This window comes from Entelurus aequoreus, linkage group LG02, assembly GCF_033978785.1.
Source record: "Entelurus aequoreus isolate RoL-2023_Sb linkage group LG02, RoL_Eaeq_v1.1, whole genome shotgun sequence".
Lineage (NCBI taxonomy): Eukaryota > Metazoa > Chordata > Actinopteri > Syngnathiformes > Syngnathidae > Entelurus > Entelurus aequoreus.
This window is the reverse complement of record NC_084732.1, coordinates 6,914,479-6,939,810: the sequence shown is the minus strand read 5'-3', so window position 1 is coordinate 6,939,810 and position 25,332 is coordinate 6,914,479. Positions and strand designations below refer to the sequence as shown.

At 37.7% G+C, this 25,332-nt stretch overlaps 1 protein-coding gene across 1 annotated transcript in view; it reads right to left on the bottom strand.

The window, feature by feature from the left end:
- LOC133665316 (NT-3 growth factor receptor-like) overlaps nucleotides 1-25,332 on the bottom strand; it is a 151,903-nt gene that overhangs the window by 102,064 nt on the left and 24,507 nt on the right. The window contains exon 3 of the mRNA XM_062070581.1: nucleotides 17,195-17,263. Within this exon, the coding sequence (XP_061926565.1) occupies nucleotides 17,195-17,263 (69 nt within the window). The remainder of the gene's footprint in view (nucleotides 1-17,194; nucleotides 17,264-25,332) is intronic.

Genomic DNA, 25,332 nt, shown 5'->3' with positions numbered 1-25,332 from the left:
GCGTGTTGTAATCATTGCAGACTTGGTAACATACAAAACAAGACGACTATTCATGGACAAATGAGGATTCACTACCTTATCTTTTTGAAGCTGAGTATATGGAGGATGAACTACTGCTTATAGAAGCGAGCACAAAGTAAGGGTGAGACTTTCGTGAAGGAATCAAGTCTTTTGAACGGCTCTTTTTATTTATTTCTATTTGGGGTTCTTTTTTCTGGTTCATTGTTCTGATAAATGGTAGTTCAAGTGCACACACTAGGTAGGGTAGTGCAACTTTGTACTCACATTTTTATTATGCTTCATTTGTATTAGTTTTATTTATACTTTTTGTATCCATTAATGCATGTTATTCTTACGTATTATTTGTGGGGTTTTCTCTGCATTAAGTTTCCTGCACAATTCTTTAGGTGAGGAACAATTCTAAACTCGTGCATTGATTTCTGTTTCCATAGTAACGCACTTCCGACTTCTGGCGACAACTGTGTTCCTACTTCCGTAAAAAAAACGCGAGCGTGTTGTAATCATTGCAGACTTGGTAACATACAAAACGAGACGAGTATTCATGGACAAATGAGGATTCACTACCTTATCTTTTTGAAGCTGAGTATATGGAGGATGAACTACTGCTTATAGAAGAGAGCACAAAGTAAGGGTGAGATGTTCGTGAAGGAATCGAGTCTTTTGAACGGCTCTTTTAAGTGAACGATGAGAACAGATTCCCAGTAATGATCCATTCGTTTGGTAGCCCTTTTTCTATGCACATGCATGTATAACGTCGGAAGTCGCCCACATTACTGGAAATAGAGTCATACATAAAGGAAACCTTACAATTGGGATATGTTTTTTTTCATTAAAAAACATACATATACAATTGTTTTTTTAAATAATTTTTTATTTAATTTAATTTATTTATTTCTATTTGGATAATTTTTTCTGGTTCATTGTTGTGATAAATGGTAGTTCAAGTGCACACACTAGGTAGGGTAGTGCAACTTTGTACTCACATTTTTATTATGCTTCATTTTTATTAGTTTTATTTATACTTATTGTATCCATTAATGCATGTTATTCTTACTTATTATTGTGTTTTTTTTCTGCATTGTTAGGTTTGCTACACAATTTTTTAGGTGAGGAAAACTTCTAAAACTAGTGCATTGATATCCGTTTCCATAGCAACCCACTTCCGACTTCTGGCGACAACTGTGTTTCTACTTACGGAAAAAAAACGCGAGCTTGTTGTAATCATGGAACATACAAAAAAAGACGACTATTTTTGGACAAATGAGGATTCACAACCTTATCTTTTTGAAGCTGAGTATACGGAGGATGAACTCCTGCGTACAGAAGCGAGCACAAAGTAAGGGTGAGATATTGGAGCAGACGGAAGCTTTGAAAGTGGAATGAAAGTGACTCGAAATTGCAAAATGTGGAATTTGAAGCCAAGCTATATTTACATAAATGGAGTGCTTACCCAAATAAACTGGGAAAAAAATTCCCCGGCCAGCTGCACCAAACAGACAACTGTCCATCGAGTGAGTCACACTTTATATTGATCGTGATACACGCAGCACATCATGTGTGTTATTACAACTACAGTACATACGCTGTCTGGCTAGCTGTGTACAAACAAAACATGAAATAATACAAATACTGTAGAATGATTGTTCATGTTTTTCAGTCAGTACAAAATGGTGTCTTATTGCAGTGTTGTGCATTACAAACTCAAACACGACTCGTAATGACGTAGAAACTAGCTCATCTCTCGCCGTAGTTAGCTTTTACGGCTAATACCGTAGCACGCCGATGTGTTACTACTCTTAACAATAACAATGTCGCTACAGCTTGGTTATCGAACAGGTTAGGAAACGTAAATGAAGTGTTGTTGACGGTTTTTGAATGCATTTTTAAAGTGATTTGGACGTAGAATCGATTGCTACAAATAGCTGCATTGCTAGTGTCATGATCCGTGGTCCGGATCATGTTTTGTGTTTTGTTTTGGACTCCTTCAGTTCCTGTTTGTGCACCTCCTGAGTTTGTTACCATGGCTACTTATGATTTTTCACCTGCCTCTGGTGTTCGGGACGCTCACCCGTTTGTAATCAGAGACATTATTTAAGCCTGCCTTTGCCGGTCCCTCGTCCTGGCTTCGTTGTTTGCGTCACGGTTCTGTTACGTGAGTATTCCTATCTCTAGTCTATGCTAAATGTTAGCCCTAGCATCCAGTGCGATCGGCACTTTCTTGTTTTTTTGTTTTTGGTACTTCGTTGATTTTTCGAAGATTGAATAACGTTCCTACCTGCAAGTCCTGTCCTGAGTCGTCCGTTTGCATCCCGGGAGAACGAACCGCGCAGCAAGCTGCAACCAAACCGTAACAGCTAGCAACTAAGAACAAGCCGATTTTTACAAGAATGCAAAAAAACCCCAAAAAACGTTGGTGTTTATGTCATTCATAATGGTTGTGAATAGGGATGCCGATAAATGCGTTAAAATGTAATATCGGAAATTATCGGTATCGTTTTTTTTATTATCGGTATCGTTTTTTTATTTTTTTTATTTTATTTTTATTTTTTTTATTAAATCAACATAAAAAACACAAGATACACTTACAATTAATGCACCAACCCAAAAAACTTCCCTCCTCATTCACACAAAAGGGTTGTTTCTTTCTGTTATTAATATTCTGGTTCCTACATTATATATCAATATATATCAATACAGTCTGCAAGGGATACAGTCCGTAAGCACACATGATTGTGCGTGCTGCTGGTCCACTAATAGTACTAACCTTTAACAGTTAATGTTACTCATTTTCATTCATTACTAGTTTCTATGTAACTGTTTTTATATTGTTTTACTTTCTTTTTTATTCAAGAAAATGTTTTTAATTTATTTATCTTATTTTATTTTATAATTTTTTTTAAAAAGTACCTTATCTTCACCATACCTGGTTGTCCAAATTAGACATAATAATGTGTTAATTCCACGACTGTATATATCGGTTGATATCGGTATCGGTAATTAAAGAGTTGGACAATATCGGAATATCGGATATCGGCAAAAAGCCATTATCGGACATCCCTAGTTGTGAACGATAGGCACAATTCCAAAATAAAGTGCAGTTCCCCTTTAATGTTAACTGTTAGCATAGCATTGTTAGCATGCTAGCATTATTTTAATCTCATTTTGCTCAGGATTTAATTATCTGTCGCTGTCTGTCCGGCATGCTAACTGTTAGCATTTGAATTCAGCTTTTATCTCTTTAGCATTCACACAAAATTTCTACCGAAATTCCATTTTCTACTTCTTTGAAACAATTGCACTGGTTTCGAAGGTGGAAACTACCAAAATTGTTTTGTCAGTCTGTTGCCCTCAGTGGGAAAACTTTGGGCCCATATACCTGCATATTCATTTTTTTGCAAATATTGCTGACAATGCACTTTGCACCATGACAGCAAAGTGCTTGAAAACACTTAAAAAACCTGCCCTCACGTTTTAGCATCCCTCAGAACATTAACGCCATCTCTTGTAAAAATCGTCATTTCGTTTGATCGAGTCATCCTTAGCGCTGATAAAACAAACCCCCCAAAAAATAAATAAATAAATAAAAAAGTGTATTTTGGGTTCAGTGGGCGGGTATGACTCACCGTCATAACTCATAGGGAAAAAAAAGACATAACATTAACGATTACTGTCTGGAACGGAAACAATAAAAGAGGAAGAAAATGAGCACTAAGAATGTTATCTATCCCTCTTGTACGCGCAAATGGATTAGAAAACAGGACGAAATAGATGCATTCTATTGGTAAAAGGAAGGAATGACGATGATGTCCGTCATCTTAAAGCAACATGGCGGCCACACTTGAGATCGTCGACGACAACTTACTGTTGCTCCGTGATTAAAGACCACCTTTTGTGCACACTACCTGCATTTGCACCGCATTGAAATTCAGACGTGAGCACTCTAATTAGTTGAATAAACTAACTTCATTAGTGAATATAGTACCCAGTCCAAGTGGACAGCTGGCATGACAATACACGTAATCCTGGCAATATTTCCATCCCTTATGTCAACATTGTAGTCCCTGCAATATGACAGTCTGGGAGTATTTAGTAGGATTTCATGCAAAAAGTCATTAAAATAAACGTATTTATACACCCTTGATAATGGTATCATTAGTGTAAAGTAGTACCTATAGCAGACCTGGGCAAATATTTTGACTGGAGGGCCACATTGAGAGATAAAATGTGTCTGGGGGGGGACAATGTGTGTGTGTGTATAAATGATATATACACATTTAGTTGTACAGTATGTGTGTTTGGGTCCCTTTTTTTTTCTCAGGGACACCGATACCAAAAGTCATGAAGTCCTAAAAACGTTATGACAGACCGCCTCAAAAAAAACGGAATAGAATTTTACAGTTTCTTACTGAATGGGACATTAAAATGTAAATTAAAATGAAGAAAGTGGGATTTACAATATTAACTATGAACAATAAAACGCTGAATATTAACCTGTGAGGAGGTGGCGACTTGTCCAGAGTAGGATTGTATGGTATACCGGTATTAGTATAGTACTACAATACTAATGAATCATATTCGGTACTATACCGCAATATTTCCATCCCTTATGTCAACATTGTAGTCTGGGAGTATTTAGTAGGATTTCATGCAAAAAGTCATTAAAATAAACGTATTTATACACCCTTGATAATGGCATCATTAGGGTAAAGTAGTACTTATAGCAGACCTGGGCAAATATTTTGACTGGAGGGCCACATTGAGAGATAAAATGTGTCTGGGGGGGCCAATGTGTGTGTGTGTATAAATGATATATACACATTAAGCTGTAAAAATGTACAGTATGTGTGTTTTTGGTCCCTTTTTTTTTCAGAAACACTAATACCAAAAGTCACAATGTCCGATAGAGTTCTAAAAATGTTATGACAGACCGCCTCAAAAAAACTGGAATGGAATTTTACAGTTTTTTACTGAATGTGACAATAAAATGTACATTAAAATGAAGAAAGTGGGATTTACAATATTAACTATGAACAATAAAACACTGAATATTAACCTGTGAGGAGGTGGCGACTTGTCCAGGGTAGGGTTGTACGGTATACCCGTATTAGTATAGTACTACAATACTAATGAATCATATTCGGTACTTTACCACAATATTTCCATCCCTTATGTCAACATTGTAGTCCGTGCAATATGACAGTCTGGGAGTGTTTAGTAGGATTTCATACAAAAAGTCATTAAAATAAACATATTTATACACCCTTGATAATGGCATCATTAGTGTAAAGTAGTACTTATAGCAGACCTGGGCAAATATTTTGACTGGAGGGCCACATTGAGAGATAAAATGTGTCTGGGGGGGCCAATGTGTGTGTGTGTATAAATGATATATACGCATTTAGCTGTACAGTATGTGTGTTTGGGTCCCTTTTTTTCTCAGGGACACCGATACCAAAAGTCATACAGTTCTAAAAACGTTATGACAGACCGCCTCAAAAAAAACGGAATAGAATTTTACAGTTTCTTACTGAATTGGACATTAAAATGTACATTAAAATGAAAAAAGTGAGATTTACAATATTAACTATGAACAATAAAACACTGAATATTAACCTGTGAGGAGGTGGCGACTTTTCCAAGGTAGGGTTTTACGGTATACCGGTATTAGTATAGTACTACAATACTAATGAATCATATTCGGTGCTATACCGCAATATTTCCATCCCTTATGTCAACATTGTAGTCCGTGCAATATGACAGTCTGGGAGTATTTAGTAGGATTTCATGCAAAAAGTCATTAAAATAAACATATTTATACACCCTTGATAATGGCATCTTTAGTGTAAAGTAGTACCTATAGCAGACCTGGGCAAATATTTTGACTGGAGGGCCACATTGAGAGATAAAATGTGTCTGGGGGGGTCAATGTGTGTGTGTGTATAAATGATATATACACATTTAGCTGTAAAAATGTACAGTATGTGGGTTTTGGTCCCTTTTTTTTCCAGGAACACCAATACCAAAAGTCACAATGTCCGATAGAGTTCTAAAAACGTTATGACAGACCGCCTCAAAAAAAACGGAATGGAATTTTACAGTTTTTTACTGAATGGGACATTAAAATGTACATTAAAATGAAGAAAGTGGAATTTACAATATTAACTATGAACAATAAAACACTGAATATTAATGTCTGGGAGTATTTAGTAGGATTTCATGCAAAAAGTCATTAAAATAAACGTATTTATACACCCTTGATAATGGTATCATTAGTGTAAAGTAGTACCTATAGCAGACCTGGGCAAATATTTTGACTGGAGGGCCACATTGAGAGATAAAATGTGTCTGGGGGGCCAATGTGTGTGTGTGTATAAATGATTTATACACATTTAGCTGTACAGTATGTGTGTTTGGGTCCCTTTTTTTTTCAGGGACACCAATACCAAAAGTAACAATGAGCAGTGGTCCCCAAAAAAAAAAAAAAAAAAAAATTAAATCAACATAAAAAACACAATATATACATTATATATCAATATTAGGGATGTCCGATAATATCGGCAGGTCGATAAATGCGTTAAAATGTAATATCGGAAATTATCGGTATCGGTTTTTTTATTATCTGTATCATTTTTATTTTTTATTTTTTTTTTTTTGTTTTTTGTTTTTTTTAAATTAAATCAACATAAAAAACACAAGATACACTTACAATTAGTGCACCAACCCAAAAAACATCCCTCCCCCCATTTCTTTCTGTTATCAATATTCAGGTTCCTACATTATATATCAATATATATCAATACAGTCTGCAAGGGATACAGTCCGTAAGCACACATGATTGTGCGTGCTGCTGGTCCACTAATAGTACTAACTAACCTTTAACAGTTAATTTTACAAATGTTCATTCATTACTAGTTTCTATGTAACTGTTTTTATATTGTTTTACTTTCTTTTTTATTCAAGAAAATGTTTTTAACTTAGTTATCTTATTTTATTATTTTTTTAAAAAAGTACCTTATCTTCACCATACATGGTTGTCCAAATTAGGCATAATAATGTGTTAATTCCACGACTGCATATATCGGTTGATATCGGTACCGGTTGATATCGGTATCGGTAAATAAAGAGTTGGACAATATCGGAATATCGGATACCGGCAAAAAGCCATTATCGGACATCCCTAATCAATATAGATCAATACAGTCTGCAGGGATACAGTCCGTAAGCACACATGATTATATTTCTTTATGAAAAAATAAAAAATAAAATAAAATAAAATAAAATAAAAACCCAAATGTTGGCCAAAACCCGCTAGCCTGACTGATTTGTCCGTAGCATCTTCACTAATACAGTTGAATTAAAACTGTACTGTTCTCTATTATCATTGTATCGTGAAGATGATGATATCATGCCTTGTCTTGACTAATGACGCAATTAACGTTTCTGTCACATAGCACATCTTATTGGTGTAAATTAGGGGCCCTTAGACGTTGTTGGGTCTATCTTCTGAGTTCAGCAAGGCAAGGAAACAACATATCATGCACCGTCTTGACTAAGGAATCGTACTCCAGTGACAACATCGAAGTAGAACTATTCAAATGTCGACCATGCAATATCATTTAAAGCCAATGAGCTTGCTCCTATTTGTCTACAGCGTATCATGCATTGTCCTGACTAAAGAAGCGTACTTCCTGTAAGGACATCAATGAAGCAAATACATTATTGTGATGACTATCTGACTATCTGGCTGGCTTTTTTTTTTGTCTTGTTGTTTAATTATTGTTTAATAAGTCAATGACTTGAAGCTAGCCTACCATGAACGGTCTTGATTAATTAATTCTGTATTGACGTCAAATATACGACTGATTCACTAGTCGACCATGCAACGCAGTGTTTCCCATAAACTGCCAAGATACCTGTGGTGGTGGGGGCGTGGCTATGGGCGTGGTCACCATGACATAATCGAGTAATTTGCATAATTTACTACAATGATATGATTTCCTCTAAAAAGGCTCAAAAAATGTATTCTTACTAATTAATAATAACAATTTTGTTTTAAACGTCCATCCATTTTACAATATAATTACAACACTTTATGTACATATTTATATACAGATTTGAACAATAAGTTATTCACTGAAATATATTTATTAATTGTGGTTCTTACAAAAAATATAAAAGCTAAAATGTCTCTTAAAGCTCTGCCCCTTTAATTAGTGCATACTAAATAATTTAACTTTAGCCTACTACTACAGCCATATTATTTACCAGCAACATAAAGTGAAACAGAGGCAGAGGTGTCCTGCCACAGTCAGTAACAAGTAAACAGAAAACAGTAGTGGTCAAATACAAATAAGGCAACAAGAGAAGTATCCGACACTTCTCTTTTGTAAAGTAAATCTGAACAGCCTATATGGGCATCTACATCAACTATATGATTTTCCTGAGAAGCTGGACAGGACAAAAAATTAAAAAAAATAAATAAAAAAATATATATATATATTTTTTTTTATACGTAATTCTTTCGTGGCGGGCCGCCAAAAATAAATGAATGTGTGAGAAACACTGCAATGTCAAATAACGGTTAGCTTGGTAGACTGGATTTCTTTGTCTTGTTTAATAAGTCAATGACTTGAAGTCAGCCTGCCATGCACTGTCTGGATTAATGCATTCTGTATTGACGTCAAATATATGACTTATTCACTAGATGACATTTTTTTGTGATGACTATCTAACGAGCTAGCGCAAAGCTACCCGTTTAACTAGCCCAGGGGTCGGCAACCCAAAATGTTGAAAGAGCCATATTGGACCAAAAAAACAAAAACAAATCTGTCTGGAGCCGCAAAAAATTAAAAGCATATTACATGTGTCATGAGATGTAAATTTAATTAAGAGGACTTAAAGGAAACTAAACGAGCTCAAATATAGCTACAAATTAGGCATAATGATCCAATATGTACATATAGCTAGCCTAAATAGCATGTTAGCATCGATTAGCTTGCAGTCCTGCAGTGACCAAATATGTCTGATTAGCACTTCACACAAGTCAATAACATCAACAAAACTCACCTTTGTGCGCTCATGTACGACGTTAAAAGTGTGGTGGACAAAATGAGACAGAAAAAGAAGTGGCATAAAACACGTCCTAGAAAGTCGGAGAAAGTTATGCATGTTAAACAAGACTATACGGTGAGTTCAAGGACCGCCAAAATAAGTAGGACAAAACGGCGCTCGCCAAATACTTGAATCAGTGAAGCATATTTAATATAAACAGTGTGATTTATAACAATTACGGAGGTTTGTGTCATGTTTGTCCTCCTACAGAAACCATACTAAAACAAAAAAATTGATTTTTTTTTCCCCTCATTTTTTTCCATTCTTCATACATTTTTGAAAAATCTCCAGAGAGCCACTAGGGCGGCGCTAAAGAGCCACATGCGGCTCTAGAGCCGCGGGTTGCCGACCCCCGAACTAGCCCCTTCCATAGCTTGGTAACATGAAGCCAGCATATCATGCACTGTCATCACTATACACCTTCTGTTTCGTCACAGATTTGGAAACCTTTGGTAGTTTGGAGGTTTTAATTGTTTTCACTTTAGCGAGCAGCTGTGAGAATGTTGGCTCCGTTATCTTCTCAGTTCAGCAACGCAAGGTAACAAGAAGTATACCATGCACTGTCTTGACTAAATAAGTCCATTCCTGTCACATGACCAAAGCACAAGCATCCACACATCAAGCTGGCATCTAAAAGTAGGGCGTTGGAGAAGATTAGTCTGTGGGGAAGTTATCCGCTACGACAGTCCAAGTGGACAGCTGGCAAAATAACAAAAGTACAAAACGTTTTGTTTTTTTGTCCAAGAGTCTCTGAGACTTGTGATGACGATTGAGTAACACCAGCAGGGGTCCGGCGGGCTGAGAAGTTGCTTCCCACGCAGACCATCACGGCCGGCTAAAGAAGACTAAGGAAACTAATAAGTCATTGTCTTTGTCTAGTCGTTCCATTGTTCGATGACTTGAAGCCTGCCTACCATGCACTGTCTTGACTAATGAATTCTGTATTGATGTCAAAGATATGACTTATTCACTAGTTGACCATGCGGAGTCAGATAAAGGCTAGCTTGGTAGACTGGCTTTCTTTGTCTAGTTGTTTAATAAGTCAATGACTTGAAGCTAGCCTACCATGCACTGTCTTGACTAATGAATTCTGTATTGATGTCAAATATAATAGGTGTTCACTTGTTGACCATGAGATGTAACATACAGGTTAGCTTGGTAGACTAGCGTTCTTCGTGTAGTTGTTTAATATTTAAATGACTTGAATCTAGCCTACCATGCACTGTCTTTACTAATGAATTCTGTATTGATGTCAAATATATGACTTATTCACTAGATGACCATGCGAAGTCAGATAAAGGCTAGCTTGGTAGACTGGCTTTCTTTGTCTAGTTGTTTAATAAGTCAATGACTTGAATCTAGCCTACCATGCACCGTCTTGACTAATGAATTCTGTATTGATGTCAAATATATGACTTATTCACTAGTTGACCATGCGAAGTCAGATAAAGGCTAGCTTGGTAGACTGGCTTTCGTTGTCTAGTTGTTTAATAATTCAATGACTTGAAGCTAGCCTACCATGCATGGTCTTGACTAATGAATTCTGTATTGATGTCAAATATAATACGTATTCACTTGTTGACCATGAGATGTAACATAAAGGTTAGCTTGGTAGACTGGCTTTTTTTTGTCTAGTTGTTCCATTGTTCGATGACTTGAAGCCTGCCTACCATGCACTATCTTGACTAATGAATTCTGTATTGATGTCAAATATATGACTCATTCACGATATGACCATGTGGTGTCACATGAAGGTTAGCTTGGTAGACTGGCTTTCTTCGTCTAGTTGTTTAATAATTAAATGACTTGAAGCTAGCCTACCATGCACTGTCTTGACTAATGAATTCTGTATTGATGTTAAATATATGACTTGTTCACTTGTTGACCATGAGATGTAGCATAAAGGTTAGCTTGGTAGACTGGCTTTCTTTGTCTAGTTGTTTAATAATTCAATGACTTGAAGCTAGCCTACCATGCACTGTCTTGACTAATGAATTCTGTATTGATGTCAAAGATATGACTTATTCACTAGTTGACTATGCAAAGTAACATAAAGGTTAGCTTGGTAGACTGGCTTTCTTCGTGTAGTTGTTTAATAATTAAATGACTTGAAGCCTGCCTACCATGCACTGTCTTGACTAATGAATTCTGTATTGATGTCAAATATATGACTTATTCACGAGATGACCATGCGGTGTCACATGAAGGTTAGCTTGGTAGACTGGCTTTCTTCGTGTAGTTGTTTAATAATTCTATAACTTGAAGCCTGCCTACCATGCACTATCTTGACTAATGAATTCTGTATTGATGTAAAAAATATGTCTTATTCACTAGTTGACCATGCGGAGTCAGATAAAGGTTAGCTTGGTAGACTGGCTTTCTTTGTCTAGTTGTTTAATAATTCAATGACTTGAATCTAGCCTACCATGCACTGTCTTGACTAATGAATTCTGTATTGATGTCAAAAATATGTCTTATTCACTAGTTGACCATGCGGTGTCACATGAAGGTTAGCTTGGTAGACTGGCTTTCTTCGTCTAGTTGTTTAATAATTAAATGACTTGAAGCTAGCCTACCATGCACTGTCTTGACTAATGAATTCTGTATCGATGTTAAATATATGACTTGTTCACTTCTTGACCATGAGATGTAACATAAAGGTTAGCTTGGTAGACTGGCTTTCTTCGTGTAGTTGTTTAATAATTAAATGACTTGAAGCCTGCCTACCATGCACTGTCTTGACTAATGAATTCTGTATTGATGTCAAATATATAACTTATTCACTAGATGACCATGCAAAGTCACATAAAGGTTAGCTTTGTAGACAGGCTTTCTTTGTCTAGTTTTTTTTAATAATTCAATGACTTCAAGCTAGCCTACCATGCACTGTCTTGACTAGTGAATTTTTTATTAATGTCAAAGATATGACTTATTTACTAGTTGACCATGCAAAGTCACATGAAGGTTAGCTTGGTAGACTGGCTTTCTTTGTCTAGTTGATCCATAGTCCAATGACTTGAAGCCAGTATACCATACACTGTCTCGACTATTGAATTGTGTTTTAACATTAAAAAAAATACCATTTATTCACCAGTTGACCAAGCATATCAGATAAAAGTTAGCTTGCCTGCCTGGCTTTCTATGTCTAGTCAATCCATAGTTAAATTACACGAAGCCAGCCTATCATACACTGTCTTGACTAATTAATTCTGTGTTGACAGCAAAGCTATGACTCAACACTAAATGACCATACAAAGTCACCTAAAGGTTAGATTGCTAGACTGGCTTTACTTGTGTCGTTGTTTACTCGTTCAACGATTGGAATCTCGCCTACCATGCACGGTCTTGACTGATGAATTATGTGTTGACATCAAAGATATGACTGTGGAGGGCGGGCGTGGCCTGCGGGCCTGCCGCGGAACGGGGTGTGCAAGGCCTGGCCCTTTAAGACAGCGACAGGTGAGTAGATGGCCCAGGTGGGCCTTGATATCTAATCACCTGTGGCCTTTATTAGCAGCAGCCGGAACGAGACAAGGGGAGTTGGAGTTGGAGCGAGGGCGAGACACGCGAGACTGAGAAGAAAAAAACATATATTGCTGGAAAACAATCGCTGCGTGAAAATAAAAAAAGACTTGATTGAAACGATCTACCGGTCTCCCGAAGATCTGTCGGTCAGGAGAACCCACACCAGAGGGAAACGTTCACAACGACTTATTCACCAATTGACCGTGCGATGTCAAATAAAGGATTTCTTGCTAGACTGGCTTTCTATGTCTAGTCCAGTGGTTCTTAACCTTGTTGGAGGTACCGAACCCCACTAGTTTCATATGCACATTCACCGAACCCTTCTTTAGTGAAAAATAAAATGTAATTTTTTTTCAAATTCAAGACAAAGTTATATGTTTTTGGTAACACTTTAGTATGGGGAACATATTCTAAGTAACAAAGACTTAATTTAGAGATTTTGGGACACTAGGGGAACATATTGTAAGTAACAAAGACTTAATTTAGAGTTATTTGTTAGGGTCAGGGTTAGAGGGTTAGGGTTATAATAAGGCCATGCCGAATAAGGCATGAAAAAGTACTTAATAATGACTAGTTAAGAGCCAATATGTTACTAATTTGCATGTTAATAAGCAACTAATTCATGGTGAATATGTTCCCCATACTAAAGTGTTACCAAGTTTTATTACTGGTGCATAAAATGAACCGTGCATGAACATCACATCTCTCGTTTATGTTTTACTTGGTAAACACTTGAACGCAACATTTTTACTATTGATGTACTTAATAGACATTTGAACGCAACAATCTCGTTAATGTTTTACTTGGTAAACACTTGAACGCAACGTTCTTACTATTGATCTACTTAGAAGACATTTGAACGCAACACTCTCGTTTATGTTTTACTTGGTAAACACTTGAACACAACATTCTTACTTTTAATGTACTTAGTAGACATTTGAATGCGACACTATTATTTTACTTGGTAAACACTTGAACACACCATCCTTACTATTGATGTACTTAGTAGACATTTGAACGCAACACTCCCACTATTATTTTACTTGGTAAACACTTGAACACACCATCCTTACTATTGATGTACTTAATAGACATTTGAACGCAACACTCCTGTTTATGTTTTACTTGGTAAACACTTGAACACAACATTCTTACTATTGATGTACTTAATAGACATTTGAATGCAACAATCTCGTTAATATTTTACTTGGTAAACACTTGAACACAACATTCTTACTATTGATATACTTAATAGACATTTGAATGCAACAATCTCGTTAATATTTTTCTTGGTAAACACTCGAACACAGCATTCTTACTATTGATGTACTTAATAGACATTTGAATGCAACAATCTCGTTAATATTTTACTTGGTAAACACTTGAACACAACATTCTTACTATTGATGTACTTAATAGACATTTGAATGCAACAATCTCGTTAATATTTTACTTGGTAAACACTTGAACACAACATTCTTACTATTGATATACTTAATAGACATTTGAATGCAACAATCTCGTTAATATTTTACTTGGTAAACACTCGAACACAGCATTCTTACTATTGATCTACTTAGTAGACATTTGAACGCAACACTCTCGTTTATGTTTTACTTGGTAAACATTTGAACACAACATTCTCACTTTTAATGTACTTAGTAGACATTTGAATGTGACACTATTATTTGACTTGGTAAACACTTGAACACACCATCCTTACTATTGATGTACTTAGTAGACATTTGAACGCAACACTCCCACTATTATTTTACATGGTAAACACTTGAACACAACATTCTTACTATTGATGTACTTAATAGACATTTGAACGCAACACTCCTGTTTATGTTTTACTTGGTAAACACTTGAACACAACATTCTCACTTTTAATGTACTTAGTAGACATTTGAATGCGACACTATTATTTTACTTGGGAAACACTTGAACACAACATTCTTACTATTGATCTACTTAGTAGACATTTGAACGCAACACTCCTGTTTATGTTTTACTTGGTAAACACTTGAACACAACATTCTCACTTTTAATGTACTTAGTAGACATTTGAATGCGACACTATTATTTTACTTGGGAAACACTTGAACACAACATTCTTACTATTGATCTACTTAGTAGACAGTTGAACGCAACACTTTCGTTTATGTTTTACTTGGTAAACACTTGAACACAACATTCTCACTTTTAATGTACTTAGTAGACATTTGAATGCGACACTATTATTTTACTTGGTAAACACTTGAACACACCATCCTTACTATTGATGTACTTAGTAGACATTTGAACGCAACACTCCCACTATTATTTTACATGGTAAACACTTGAACACAACATTCTCACTGTTAATGTACTTAGTAGACATTTGAATGCAACACTCCTGTTTATGTTTTACTTGGTAAACACTTGAACACAACATTCTCACTGTTAATGTACTTAGTAGATATTTGAATGCAACACTCCTGTTTATGTGTTACTTGGTAAACACTTGAACACAACATTCTTACTATTGATGTACTTAATAGACATTTGAACGCAACAATGTCGTCAATGTTTTACTTGGTAAACACTTGAACGCAACGTTCTTACTATTGATCTACTTAGTAGACATTTGAACGCAACACTCCTGTTTATGTTTTACTTGGTAAACACTTGAACACAACATTCTTACTATTGATGTACTTAATAGACATTTGAACGCAAAACTCCTGTTTATGTTTTACTTGGTAAACACTTGAACACAACTTTCTTACTATTGATGTACTTAATAGACATTTGAACGCAACAATCTCATTAATGTTTTACTTGGTAAACACTTGAACGCAACTTTCTTACTATTGATCTACTTTGTAGACATTTGAACGCAACACTCTCGTTTATGTTTTACTTGGTAAACACTTGAACGCAACGTTCTTACTATTGATCTACTTAGTAGACATTTGAACGCAACACTTTCGTTTATGTTTTACTTGGTAAACACTTGAACACAACATTCTTACTTTTAATGTACTTAGTAGACATTTGAATGCGACACTATTATTTTACTTGGTGAACACTTGAACACACCATCCTTACTATTGATGTACTTAATAGACATTTGAACGCAACACTCCTCTTTATGTTTTACTTGGTAAACACTTGAACACAACATTCTTACTATTGATGTACTTAATAGACATTTGAATGCAACAATCTCGTTAATATTTTACTTGGTAAACACTTGAACGCAACGTTCTTACTATTGATCTACCTAGTAGACATTTGAACGCAACACTCAAGTTTATGTTTTACTTGGTAAACACTTGAACACTACATTCTTACTATTGATGTAGTTAATAGACATTTGAACGCAACACTCCCACTATTATTTTACATGGTAAACACTTGAACACAACATTCTTACTATTGATGTACTTAATAGACATTTGAACGCAACACTCCTGTTTATGTTTTACTCGGTAAACACTTGAACACAACATTCTCACTTTTAATGTACTTAGTAGACATTTGAATGTGACACTATTATTTTACTTGGGAAACACTTGAACACAACGTTCTTACTATTGATCTACTTAGTAGACATTTGAACGCAACACTCTCGTTTATGTTTTACTTGGTAAACATTTGAACACAAAATTCTTACTTTTAATGTACTTAGTAGACATTTGAACGCAACACTCAAGTTTATGTTTTACTTGGTAAACACTTGAACACACCATCCTTACTATTAATGTACTTAATAGACATTTAACGCAAAAGAGTACTTTACTGTAATTCAGCTAGTAGATTATCATGCACTGTCTTGACTAATAAACCCTATTTCCGTGACGACTATCCATGTCGGGTAGTGCTGTTCATAGCCTAGATAAAGACTTTTTTTTTTTTTGTATCTACTCCCTTCTTAGTTCCTAGGAAGAACATTGTCAGCCCTGAAATAGACCACCTTAGGCCACTGTGTCTCCTGAGCAAGGAGGAAAGCACGGGGGCGGGGTGGGGAGGTACGGAACGGAGCGAGGGTTCAAACGCTAAGCTTGGCTGACAGGTAGCAGCAGTAATGATGTGTGAATTACATCACATGAAAACTCCTTCCTCCAACATGGCTGATAGCTAAATGATTCATAGTAAACATGAGAACGGGCGGGTCACACTGTCATCACCCGCCTGTTTAATTCCCTTTACTTTGTGGTAATTGAGTCAACAAACGGCTCGCAGGATCAAGCAGCCGCCTTCAGGGTCGCCTCTTTGGTGCGCGCCGGCCGGACAAACGAGGAGGTTTTTGTGCCACGAAGACGGGAATGAAAAAAAAATAAATAAATAAAATAAAATTAAAAAAAAAAAAAAAAAAAAAACAATTTAAAAAAAATAATAATAATAATTAAAAAAAAAAAAAAAAAGACGGGAATGACAAAAGGGAACGGCGGGGCGAACAATGTGCAGCGCGGTGGCGGGGCGGTTGTGATAAATTGCGCTAATAGAAAGTCAAACGCCACAGGAAAAGGAAAAAAAAAACACAACTTACAGCTCGGCCAGTTGAAGGTGCTGGAAGAGCTGCCAGGAAAGCGTGCTGAGAGGGTTCTTGGACAGGTTTCTGCAAGAGCACACACACACACACACAACACACACTTGTTAGCCCATTCCAGGCAGCATATCATGCACTGTCTCAACACAGCACCACAGATTGAGTTTCAATAATTTTTTTTTGGGTCTGTGGGACGCTCTCCCTGACCACCTGAGGGCACCACAGACTGTGGACGCTTTTTCAAAAAAGGCTTCAAAACCCTTCTTTTTGGGAGGGCGTGGCGAAGTTGGGAGAGTTGCCGGTTCAATCCCCACCTTCTACCGTCCTAGTCACTTCCGTTGTGTCCATTAACTTAGGACTCTGTAAAACCGACTAGCAAATCAACTCATTTGGGTCCAACTTCTTGTTTTGTTTCAAGTTCAGAGCGAAATAGCAGCAAGCAGCATATCATGCACTGTCTTAACTAAAGAAGCTAAGTCATGTGACAACAACAATAAATTAAGACTCTGTAAAACCGACTAGCAAATCAACTCATTCGGGTCCAACTTCTTGTTTTCTTTCAAGTTCAGAGCGAAATAGCAGCAAGCAGCATATCATGCACTGTCTTAACTAAAGAAGCTAAGTCATGTGACAACAACATTAACTTAGGACTCTGTAAAACCGACTAGCCTATCTACTCATTCGGGTCCAACTTCTTGTTTTCTTCTAAATTCAGGGCGAAATAGCAGCAAGCAGCATATCATGCACTGTCTTAACTTAAGAAGCTAAGTCATGTGACAACAGCATTAACTTAGGACTCTGTAAAACCGACTAGCAAATCAACTCATTCGGGTCCAACTTCTTGTTTTGTTTCAAGTTCAGAGCGAAATAGCAGCATTTAGCATATCATGCACTGTCTTAACTAAAGAAGCTAAGTCATGTGACAACAACATTAACTTAGGACTCTGTAAAATTTACTAGCAAATCAACTCATTTGGGTCCAACTTCTTGTTTTCTTCTAAATTCAGGGCGAAATAGCAGCAAGCAGCATATCATGCACTGTCTTAACTTAAGAAGCTAAGTCATGTGACAACAACAATAAATTAGGACTGTGTAAAACCGACTAGCCTATCTACTCATTCGGGTCCAACTTCTTGTTTTCTTCTAAGTTCAAGGCAAAATAGCAGCAAGCAGCATATCATGCACTGTCTTAACTAAGGAATCTAGCTCCTGTGACAACAATAAAATACTGTAGTTCTCCGTAAAACTGACTAGCCTACTATTAATTCGGGTCCAACTTCTTGTTTTCTTTCAAGTTCAGAGCGAAATAGCAGTTTTTAGCATATCATGCAGTGTCTTAACTAAAGAAGCTAAGTCATGTGACAACAAAATTAACTTAGGACTCTGTAAAACCGACTAGCAAATCAAATAATTTGGGTCCAACATCTTGTTTTCTTTCAAGTTCAGGGCGAAATAGCAGCAAGCAGCATATCATGCACTGTCTTAACTTAAGAAGCTAAGTCATGTGACAACAACATTAAATTAAGACTCTGTAAAACCGACTAGCCTATCTACTCATTCGGGTCCAACTTCTTGTTTTCTTGTACGTTCAGGGCGAAATAGCAGCATTTAGCATGTCATGCACTGTCTTAACTAAAGAAGCTAAGTCATGTGACAACAACAATAAATTAGGACTCTGTCAAACCGACTAGCAAATCAACTCATTCGGGTCCAACTTCTTGTTTTGTTTCAAGTTCAGAGCGAAATAGCAGCATTTAGCATATCATGCACTGTCTTAACTAAGGAATCTAGCTCCTGTGACAACAATAAATTACTGTAGTTCTCCGTAAAACTGACTAGCCTACTACTCATTCGGGTCCAACTTCTTGTTTTCTTCCAAGTTCAGGGCGAAATAGCAGCAAGCAGCATATCATGCACTGTCTTAACTAAAGAAGCTAAGTCATGTGACAACAACATCAGCTTAGGACTCTGTAAAACCGACTAGCAAATCAACTCATTTGGGTCCAACTTCTTGTTTTGTTTCAAGTTCAGAGCGAAATAGCAGCATTTAGCATATCATGCACTGTCTTAACTAAGGAATCCAGCTCCTGTGACAACAATAAATTACTGTAGTTCTCCGTAAAACTGACTAGCCTACTATTCATTCGGGTCCAACTTCTTGTTTTCTTTCAAGTTCAGGGCGAAATAGCAGCATTTAGCATATCATGCACTGTCTTAACTAAAGAAGCTAAGTCATGTGACAACAACAATAAATTAGGACTCTGTAAAACCGACTAGCAAATCAACTCATTCGGGTCCAACTTCTTGTTTTGTTTCAAGTTCAGAGCGAAATAGCAGCATTTAGCATATCATGCACTGTCTTAACTAAGGAATCCAGCTCCTGTGACAACATTAAATTACTGTAGTTCTCCGTAAAACTGACTAGCCTACTACTCATTCGGGTCCAACTTCTTCTTTTCTTGTAAGTTCAGAGCGAAATAGCAGTTTTTAGCATATCATGCAGTGTCTTAACTAAAGAAGCTAAGTCATGTGACAACAACATTAAATTAAGACTCTGTAAAACGGACTAGCCTATCTACTCATTGGGGTCCAACTTCTTGTTTTCTTGTACGTTCAGGGCGAAATAGCAGCATTTAGCATGTCATGCACTGTCTTGGTTTAGGAAGGTCAAAGAATGACATTTGTATTTCTCCTGCAAAGTTGAGAAAGATGCCATACGTGAGAGCGCACTTCTTGAAGAGCATCAGTGCATGTGGACAGCTGCTGCTACCACAAGTGATTCACTTATTCCCTCCCAATGACTGCACTTTATGCTTGTTGGCTCTTTTTAATAGCGCCGTCTTGCTCCCGAATTACATTTGCTCTCCCGTTTTTTTTTCTCCCTCCCGTCTTGCTCCCATTTACTCTATGATATCAATCTGCAACAAAATAAGAGGCCGCGGGCGCATCACATCTGCAGGACGCGGATTAAAGAACGGGGAAATAAGCGCTATTGATACGGACGGCCCCGAAAAAAGAAAAAAGAAGGGGGGAAGCAGAGGCGCTGGTGTGGCAGCTCCAGGGCTGCGGCCAACTCAATAAAAGAAAGTTGAAGGCTTTTTAAGTGGAATAATTCAATCGGAAGGTTTGGGGGGTTGGGGGGTGGGGGGGGGTGGGGGGGGGGGGGGTGGGGGGACGCCTCAGGCCGGCACAGCTCAATAGCAAAGAGCCGACCGAGAGCGAGTCACCGGAGCACAATGTGTTTAAAAATGAATGTCAGGCATCTGTCCGGGCACTCATTGAGCTTTACAGCGGCAGGAAGACATCATTAATACACACACACACACACACACACACACACACACACGCACACACACACACACGCACGCACACACACACACACACACACACACACACACACACACACACACACGCACGCACGCACGCACGCACGCACGCACGCACGCACGCACGCACGCACGCACGCACGCACGCACGCACGCACGCGCGCACGCACACACACACACACACACACACACACACACACACACACACACACAACAAGTCACTTCAACAGCACTCTGAACACAATGTTGGGGGAAAGAAGCAGACAACAAGAAGTTGTCCAGCGAGCATCGAGAGATTCATTTGACTTGTTTGTGACTTTGGTCATCTGCCTCGTTTCTAGAATTATTGTGCGGTTTACTTAGTCCTTTTTCTACTTCCTGTATGGAACACTTTTGTACAGCACCTTGTTTCTTACTTCCTGTATGGCCTACTTTTATACAACACTTTGTCTCCTACTGCATGGTCTACCTGTATAGTTCCTACTTCCTGTATGGCCTATTTTTATAGTTCCTACTTCCTGTATGGCCTACCTTTATAGTTCATACTTCCTGTATGGTCTACCTTTATAGTTCCTACTTCCTGTATGGCCTATTTTTATAGTTCCTACTTCCTGTATGGTCTACCTTTATAGTTCCTACTTCCTGTATGGCCTATTTTTATAGTTCCTACTTCCTGTATGGCCTATTTTTATAGTTCCTACTTCCTGTATGGCCTATTTTTATAGTTCCTACTTCCTGTATGGTCTACCTTTATAGTTCCTACTTCCTGTATGGCCTATTTTTATAGTTCCTACTTCCTGTATGGTCTACCTTTATAGTTCCTACTTCCTGTAAGGCCTACTTTTATAGAACACCTGTTTCTTACTTCCTGTATGTTCTACTTTTATACAACATTTTGTTTCCTACTATATGGTCTACCTTTATAGTTCCTACTCCCTGTAAGGTCTACTTTCATAGAACACCTTGTTTCCTACTTCCTTCATGGTCTACCTTTATAGTTTCTACTTCCTGTAAGGTCTACTTTTATAGAACACCTTGTTTCTTACTTCCTGTATGGTCTACCTTTACAGTTCCTACTTCCTGTATTGCCTACTTTTTACAACTCTGTGTTTCCTACTGTATGGTCTACCTTCATAGTTCCTACTTCCTGTATGGCCTACTTTTTACAACGCTGTGTTTCCTACTGTATGGTCTACCTTTATAGTTCCTTCTTTCTGTAAGGCCTACTTTTATAGACAGCTGGTTTTCTACTTCCTGTATGGTCTACCTTTACAGTTCCTACCTCTTGTTTGGTCTACCTTTATAGTTCTTACTTCCTGTAAGGTCTACTTCTATAGAACACCTGTTTCTTACTTCCTGTATGGTCTACCTTTATAGTTCCTACTTCCTGTAAGGCCTACTTTTATAGAACACCTGTTTCCTACTTCCTGTATGGACTACCTTTATAGTTCCTACTTCCTGTATGGCCTATTTTTATAGTTCCTACTTCCTGTATGGTCTACCTTTATAGTTCCTACTTCCTGTATGGCCTATTTTTATAGTTCGTACTTCCTGTATGGTCTACCTTTATAGTTCCTACTTCCTGTATGGCCTATTTTTATAGTTCCTACTTCCTGTATGGCCTATTTTTTATAGTTCCTACTTCCTGTATGGCCTATTTTTATAGTTCCTACTTCCTATATGGTCTACCATTATAGTTCCTACTTCCTGTATGGCCTATTTTCATAGTTCCTACTTCCTGTATGGCCTGTTTTTATAGTTCCTACTTCCTGTATGGCCTATTTTTATAGTTCCTACTTCCTGTATGGTCTACCTTTATAGTTCCTCCTTCCTGTATGGCCTATTTTTATAGTTCCTACTTCCTGTATAGCCTATTTTTATCGTTCCTACTTCCTGTATGGCCTATTTTTATAGTTCCTACTTCCTGTATGGTCTACTTTTATAGTCCCTACTTCCTGTATGGCCTATTTTTTATAGTTCCTACTTCCTGTATAGCCTATTTTTATAGTTCCTACTTCCTGTATGGTCTACCTTTATAGTTCCTACTTCCTGTATGGCCTATTTTCATAGTTCCTACTTCCTGTATGGCCTATTTTTATAGTTCCTACTTCCTGTATGGCCTATTTTTATAGTTCCTACTTCCTGTATGGTCTACCTTTATAGTTCCTACTTCCTGTATGGCCTATTTTTTATAGTTCCTACTTCCTGTATGGCTTATTTTTATAGTTCCTACTTCCTGTATGGCCTATTTTTATAGTTCCTACTTCCTGTATGGTCTACCTTTATAGTTCCTACTTCCTGTATGGTCTACCTTTACAGTTCCTACCTCTTGTTTGGTCTACCTTTATAGTTCCTACTTCCTGTAAGGCCTACTTTTATAGAACACCTGTTTCCTACTTCCTGTATGGTCTACCTTTATAGTTCCTACTTCCTGTATGGCCTACTTTTGTAGAACACATGTTTCTTACTTCCTGTATGGTCAACCTTTATAGTTCCTACTTCCTGTATGGTCTACTTTTACACAACACTTTGTTTCCTACTGTATGGTCTACCTTTATAGTTCCTACTTCCTGTATGGTCTACTTTTATACAACACTTTGTTTCCTACTGTATGGTCTACCTTTATAGTTCCTACTTCCTGTATGGTCTACTTTTATACAACACTTTGTTTCCTACTGTATGGTCTACCTTTATAGTTCCTACTTCCTGTATGGTCCACCTTTATAGTTCAAAATTCCTGTAAGGCCTACTTTTATAGAACACCTTTTTTCCTACTTCTTGTATGGTCCACCTTTATAGTTCAAACTTCCTGTAAGGCCTACGTTTATAGAACACCTTTTTCCTACTTCTTGTATGGTCCACCTTTAGAGAACACCATGTTTCCTTCTTCCTTTATGGCCTACTACCTTCATAGTACACCTGTTTCCTACGTCCTTTATGGCCTACTACCTTTATACAACACCGGTTTCCTACTTCCTGTACGGTCTACCTTTATAGTTCCTACTTCCACTATGGCCTACTTTTATAGAACACCTGTTTGCCACTTCCTGTATGGCTTACTACCTTTTCCTTAGTACACCATGCTTCCTACTTCCTGTATGGTCCACCTTTACATAACACCATGTTTGCTTCTTCCTGTATGGCATACTTTTGTAGAACACTTAGTTTTCCACTTCCTGTATGGCCTACTACCTTTATAGAACACCTTGTTTTCTACTTCCTGTCTGGCCTACTGTTGCGAACACTTCCTTGTCCACTTCCTGTATAGCGGAAGACCCTGTGGCCTACCTTTTGTAGAACACATTTTTTTCCACTTCCTGTACGGTAGAACACCTTTGCCGCCCACTTCCTGTATGGCCTACCTTTTTAAAACACCTTGATTTCTACTTCCTGTATGGCCTACCTTTGTAAAACACCTTGATTTCTACTTCCTGTATGGAAGAACGCCTTGTTTGCTATTACCTGTATGATCTACTTTTGTACAATAACTCGTTTTCCACTTCCTGTACGGCAAAACACCTTTGCCGCCCACTTCCTGTATGGCCTACCTTTGTAAAACACCTTGATTTCTACTTCCTGTATGGAAGAACGCCTTGTTTTCTACTTCCTGTATAGAACACCTTGTTTTCTACTTCCTGTCTGGCCTACTGTTGCGAACACTTCCTCGTCCACTTCCTGTACAGCAGAAGAACCTGTGGCCTACCTTTTGTAGAACACCTTGTTTTCCACTTCCTGTATGGCCTACTACATTTATAGAACACCTTGTTTTCCACTTCCTGTATGGCCTACTACCTTTATAGAACACCTTGTTTTCTACTTCCTGTCTAGCCTACTGTTGCGAACACTTCCTTGTCCACTTCCTGTACAGCGGAAGACCCTGTGGCCTACCTTTTGTAGAACACATTGTTTTCCACTCCCTGTATGGCCTACTACCTTTATAGAACACCTTGTTTTCTACTTCCTGTCTAGCCTACTGTTGCGAACACTTCCTTGTCCACTTCCTGTATAGCGGAAGACCCTGTGGCCTACCTTTTGTAGAACACATTGTTTTCCACTTCCTGTACAGCAGAAGAACCTGTGGCCTACCTTTTGTAGAACACATTGTTTTCCACTTCCTGTACGGTAGAACAACCGTGTTTGCTATTACCTGTATGATCTACTTTTGTACAATACCTCGTTTTCCACTTCCTGTACGGCAAAACACCTTTGCCGCCCACTTCCTGTATGGCCTACCTTTGTACAACACCTTGATTTCTACTTCCTGTATTGAAGAACACCTTGTTTTCTACTTCCTGTATAGAACACCTTGTTTTCTACTTCCTGTCTGGCCTACTGTTGCGAACACTTCCTTGTCCACTTCCTGTATAGCGGAAGACCCTGTGGCCTACCTTTTGTAGAACACCTTGTTTTCCACTTCCTGTACGGTAGAACACCTTTGCCGCCCACTTCCTGTATGGCCTACCTTTTTAAAACACCTTGATTTCTACTTCCTGTATGGCCTACCTTTGTAAAACACCTTGATTTCTACTGCCTGTATGGAAGAACGCCTTGTTTGCTATTACCTGCATGATCTACTTTTGTACAATACCTCGTTTTCCACTTCCTGTACGGCAAAACACCTTTGCCGCCCACTTCCTGTATGGCCTACCTTTGTAAAACACCTTGATTTCTACTTCCTGTATGGCCTACCTTTGTAAAACACCTTGATTTCTACTTGCTGTATGGACGAACGCCTTGTTTTCTACTTCCTGTCTGGCCTACTGTTGCGAACACTTCCTTGTCCACTTCCTGTATAGCGGAAGACCCTGTGGC